This window comes from Arachis ipaensis, chromosome B07 (assembly GCF_000816755.2).
Source record: "Arachis ipaensis cultivar K30076 chromosome B07, Araip1.1, whole genome shotgun sequence".
NCBI lineage: Eukaryota > Viridiplantae > Streptophyta > Magnoliopsida > Fabales > Fabaceae > Arachis > Arachis ipaensis.
Window position 1 is genome coordinate 9257676 of NC_029791.2, and position 5787 is coordinate 9263462.

The 5787-nt window shown below is 45.1% G+C and overlaps 1 protein-coding gene across 1 annotated transcript; it reads left to right on the top strand.

Moving 5' to 3' along the window:
* Positions 367-1203, top strand: LOC107606662. Its single transcript, XM_016308702.1, has one exon. The coding sequence runs from the start codon at positions 367-369 to the stop codon at positions 1201-1203; it is 837 nt and encodes a 278-aa protein (XP_016164188.1).

Below are 5787 nucleotides of genomic sequence, written 5' to 3' on the forward strand. Positions count from 1 at the left end.
GGGTGGAAGCTCTCAGGCGCTAACCCAGTCGAAGTCTTCCTCCTTCAGACGATTGGGCCAACCCAACGAATCCAGCCCACTATTCTCCGGTTACCCATCGTAACATTGGCACCGTTGCCGGGGACCCGAGAGATCAACCAGTAATAGCGGATGACTCGCATGAAGATGGCCACATAGCGTCCGATTCCGAGCAGGAAAATCAGGACGTGGGAAACAACAATGAAGACATTGACCTTCATCAAGAGGTGACCAATCAACATAGAGAAGGCACCTCAGGGTTGAAAAACCCAAAGGCAAACTCCTCTGAAGGGCGCGAATCAGGAAAGGAGGGACAACCCCATGCAGGTGATTTCATGGGATTGTTCCATGGTCACCAAGGGCACCTGGAACAGTTGGAGCAAGAGTTGGAATGACAGCGAGAGGTGCATGGAGAGAAACTTGAGGAACGAGATAGATCCATTCAGCAATGACATTATGAGGGAAAAATTTCCAAGGAACTTTAAAAGCCCTGACATAGATCTCAACGATGAAACCACTGACCCAAAGTATCATTTGAGTAATTTTAAAAGTCGGATGTACCTAGCCGACGCCTCTGATGCTACTCGCTGCAAGACTTTCCCGACAACCTTGACAAAAGCAGTGATGAAGTGGTTCGATAGTCTTCCTTCGAGGTCGGTCACCAGTTTCGACGACCTCTGGCGAAAGTTCCTGATGCGATTCTCCATCCAGAAGGACAAAGTAAAGCACGCACTAAGCCTCCTGGGAGTAAAACAGGAGGTCGGAGAACCTTTGAGAGACTACATAGAGAGGTTCAATAAAGCGCGCTTGGAGACCCAAGACCTGCCCACGGAGGCAGTGATTATGGGCCTAATAAATGGACTTCTAGAAGGTCCCTTCTCCCAATCCATATCGAAAAGGCACTCGACCTCCCTAAGTGATATACAGGAGAGAGTTGAGAAGTACATCAACATGGAGGAAAACACCAGACTTCAAGAGCCGAGCTGGCGATCTGGGCACTCTCACTCATCAAAAGAGAAAGAAAGAGAGCCCAAGAAAAAAGAGGAAGTCGGCCCCGAAAGGCCTAAGAGATATCACTCTTATACTCCTCTACGAGTTTCGCTAGTTGATGTCTACAGGGAAACTTGCCATACTAAAAGGCTACCACCCCCTAGGCCTATCAAAAATAAAAAGGGGGGGGGGTAGAGTCGTGGCGACTACTGTGAGAACCATCATAAGATATATGGTCACTCAACGAATGATTGTTATGACCTCAAAAATGTGATAGAAAAGCTGACCAGAGAAGGTCGGCTTGATAGATATCTCATGAAAAGGTCAGACCGTCATGGAAAAAGGAAGCGAGATGACGAGGACCGAAGAGATCCACCACCACAAACCCCAGAAAGACATATACACATGATCTCGGGAGGATTTGGCGGAGGTGGCATCAGAAAGTCATCTCGCAAGAGACACCTGAAGGAAGTCTACCAGATCGGAGGCAAAGCTCTCGACCTACCAACTATTTCTTTTACCAAAGAAGATGGGCAAAGAATCATTCATGGACATGATGATCCAGTGGTGATAACTATGATCCTTGCCAACGCCCATCTTCACAGAACCCTGATAGATCAGGGGAGCTCGGCCGACATCCTCTTCAAACCAGTATTTGATAAGTTGGGATTGGATGAAAAGAAATTAAGAGCTTACCCTGACACCCTGTATGAGCTGGGGGATACACCAATAAAACTACTAAGATTCATACCCCTTCATACAACTTTTGAAAAATGGGCAAAATCTAAAACTCTGAGCATCGACTTCATAGTCATCGACGTGGGGTCAACCTACAATGCCCTAATCGACAGAACTACCCTAAATCGGCTCGAAGCAGTGGTATCCACTCCCCATCTTTGCATGAAATTCCCGATATCAGAGGGAATAGCAACCATTAGGGGAGACCAGAAATTGGCAAGGAAATGCTACAATGAAAGCTTGAACCTGAGATGAAAAGGCAAGGAGGTGCACACAATAGAGCTTGGAGGAGTCAGAGCTAAGGAGGAGCGGCGACCACAACAGGGGGAAAGAATGAAGAGGTATAGGTCGGAATAGAGGAAGGAAAAAATACCAACATAGGAGCTAATCTAAAAGAAGATTTGAAGTAGAAGCTTATAAAGCTCCTACAAGAGAATTCCAACCTCTTCGCCTGGAAAGCCTCCGACATGCCTGGGATAGATCCCGAACTCATGTCGCATAAGCTATCAGTATACCCCGGGTCGCGACCTGTTCATCAAAGAAGACGGAAGCTCAAACCAGAGCGAGCTCAAATTGTAGAAGAGCAAGTACAAGACCTCCTAGAAGCTGGCTTCATCAAAGAGATCAAATATCCAGCACGGCTGGCAAATGTAGTGCTAGTCAAAAAACAAAACGGCAAGTGGAGGATGTGTGTCGATTGCACCAACCTGAACAAGGCGTGTCCCAAAGACCCATATCCACTTCCAAGCAATGATACCCTGGTAGACTCTAGCTCAGGGTATCAGTACTTGTCGTTCATGGATGCATACTCGGGGTACAATCAAATCCCGATGTATAAGCCGGATCGAGAAAAAACATCATTCATCACGCCTAGGGCAAACTATTGCTATGTGGTCATGCCCTTTGGGCTGAAAAATACTGGGGCCACATATCAAAGGCTAATGAATAAGGTGTTCGCACCTTACCTTGGGGGATTGATTGAAGTCTACGTAGACGACATGCTAGTAAGAACCAAGGATGAGACCGACCTCCTGGCTGACCTTTTGCAAGTTTTCAGTACTATAAGGATGCATGGGATGAGACTAAATCCTGCAAAATGCACCTTCACGGTGGAGGCAGGAAAGTTTCTAGGATACATGCTTACACAAAGGGGAATCGAAGACAATCCCGACAAGTGTAAAACAGTCCTAGAAAAGCCCGACTTGCTTAAAGGAGGTCCAGCAGCTGAACGGCCGACTTGCCGCACTCTCCAGGTTCTTAGCAAGATCAGCACTAAGATCCCTACCACTCTTCTCTCTACTAAGAAAAGGATGCCAGTTTGAATGGACTCCTGAGTGCGAAGAAGCATTTCATAAATTCAAAAGGTTCTTAAGCCAACATCCCATCCTGTCCCGGCCTAAAGTTAGGGAAGAACTCGTCCTGTATTTATCCGTAGCAGACAAAGCTGTAGCATCAGCTCTAATACGAGAAGACGTGGTCGGGCAGCATCCTGTATACTTCACCAGCAAAGTCTTACAAGGCCCTGAATTAAGGTATAAAAAACTTGAGAAGTTTGCATATGCCTTAATAGTAGCCTCTTGGAGACTACGACCTTATTTTCAAGCACACACCATAAGAGTTCGAACGAACCAGCCCATGAAGCAAATCCTTCAGAAAACAGATATTGCGGGAAGAATGGTTCAATGGGCTATAGAGCTATCCAAGTTCGACCTCAAGTACGAAACTCGAACGGCAATAAAAGCCCAATACCTCACCAACTTCGTGGCAGAATACGTAGGGGACCAAAAGGAAGCCCCCACGACATGGGAGCTATACGTGGATGGATCCTCCAATAAAGTCGGAAGTGGTGCAGGCATAATAATAGTCAACCAAGGGGTAACGCAAATAGAAGTCTCCCTCAAATTTGACTTTCCAGCTTCTAACAAGCAGGCAGAATATGAAGCCTTGATTGCAGGGTTAAAGCTGGTGGAAGAAGTCGGTGCAACAAAAGTAGTCGTATTTAGCGACTTTCAGGTGGTGACCTCCCAAATAACTGGAGAATATCAGGCTAAAGACCCCAACATGAGGAGGTACTTAAACAAAACCTTGGAGCACCTTGGACGATTTGCTGAGATCGAGGTCAAACACATAACTCGAGATCTCAACAGCAGAGCAGACTCCCTCTCCAAGCTAGCAAGAACCAAGCCAGAGGGAATAATAAAAGCCTGATTCAAGAAACTCTCTGTCTCAAAGGCAGAAGTCAAACAAGATGTCCTTGAAATATCCGGATTGGACCTCGGATGGATGAACCCACTAGTCGAATATCTGAAATTCGACATCCTACCCAAAGGGGAAAAGGAGGCTAAGAAAATCCGGAGGGAAGTACAAAATTACACCTTAGTGAAAAATATCCTCTATAAAAGGGGGATATCAACACCATTACTGAAGTGCGTCCCGACCGCAAAGATGACTGAAGTCTTAGAAGAGGTCCACAATGGTATCTGCGGGAATCATCTCAGAGCAAGGTCCCTCGCTAGGAAAATCATCCGAGCCGGGTTCTACTGGCCGACTTTGCAGAAAGATGCCACCGAGTTCGTGAAGAAGTGTTAGCCATGCCAAATGCATGCAAACTTTCATGTCGCTCCCCCCGAGGAGCTCATAAGTATAACTTCTCCATGGCCTTTTGCTAAATGGGGATTGGACCTATTGGGACCCTTTTTCCAAGCGCCTGGACAAGTAAAATACTTAATAGCGGGAGTATACTACTTTACAAAATGGATCGAAGCAGAGCCATTAGCCACCATCACCGCCCAGAGAAGTCGGAAATTCCTCTACAAGAACATTATCACAAGGTATGGGTCACCTACTCCATCACCACTGATAATGGCACTCAGTTCACCGACTCCACCTTTAGAAACCTGGTAGCCAGTATGAAGATCAAGCATCAGTTCACCTTGGTAGAACATCCACAAGCAAATGGATAAGTCGAGGCAGCCAACAAAGTTATACTGGTAGGGTTGAAGAAAAGGTTGCAAGATGCAAAAGGAGCCTGGGCTGAAGAACTGCCCCAAGTATTATGGGCTTATCGGACTACGCCTCAATCTGCCACAGAAGAAACACCCTTCCGACTTGCTTATGGCATAGAAGCCATGATACCAGTTGAAATCAATGAGCAAAGTCCAAGGATGAGCTTCTACGATGAGGTCGGTGACGTACAGGGGCACAAAAAAGAACTCGAGTTACTCCATGAAGTCCGGGAACAAGCCCAGATAAGAGAAGCAGCATTGAAACAAAGGATGACAAACAGATATAACAAAAGGGTCATTCGAAGAAGTTTCACCCCAGACGACTTGGTTTTGATTAGAAATGACATTAAAGTCAACAAATCTGGGGATGGAAAGCTTATTGATAAGTGGAAAGGACTATACAAAATTAGCGAGGTCATAGGAAAAGGCTACTATAAGGTGACCGACTTAAATGGCACCGAGCTACCCAGGTCGTGGCATGCTTGTAATATGAAGATGTATTATAGTTAAAAGCGAACCCCATTCTCTGATGTACTCTTTTTCCGACTTCATGATTTTTTCCCAAAGAAATGGTTTTCTTGAAGGGGGTTTTTAACGAGGCATCAAAATGGGGGCTAAGGGGCAACAATTTGTCAAACCCCTTAGTAGCAAAAAGTACCTTTGTGAATAAGTAAAAATCTTTTTTCTCCATATCTCTTTATAAATTCTTTTTATGTTATTATCATTCTTTCTACGAAACGCGCCGACTTAAGCTCGACAAAACGTAAAAATCCCATGAACCGACCTATAAGGTCGTCAGGATAAAACGACGAGGTACAAGTCGGTGTAAAGAGATTATAAAAGTAGATCATAATAACTCGGAAGCATTATCGACTTACAAGTCGGCAAAACCGAGAAGCATGGAAATGCATCGCAAAAATAGCCTAAGTTAAAGAAGCTCAATAAAACAAAAATTGAGTATAGGGAATACAAAAGAGATAAGAAAATCCATAAAAAAAAAAATCAAAGGCAGAGGTTATCCCAAGTCTTTGAAAAA

Excerpts from the sequence above, each read along its gene's own strand:
- LOC107606662 (XM_016308702.1), top strand. The coding sequence starts at position 367 with ATGGTCACCAAGGGCACCTGGAACAGTTGGAGCAAGAGTTGGAATGAC.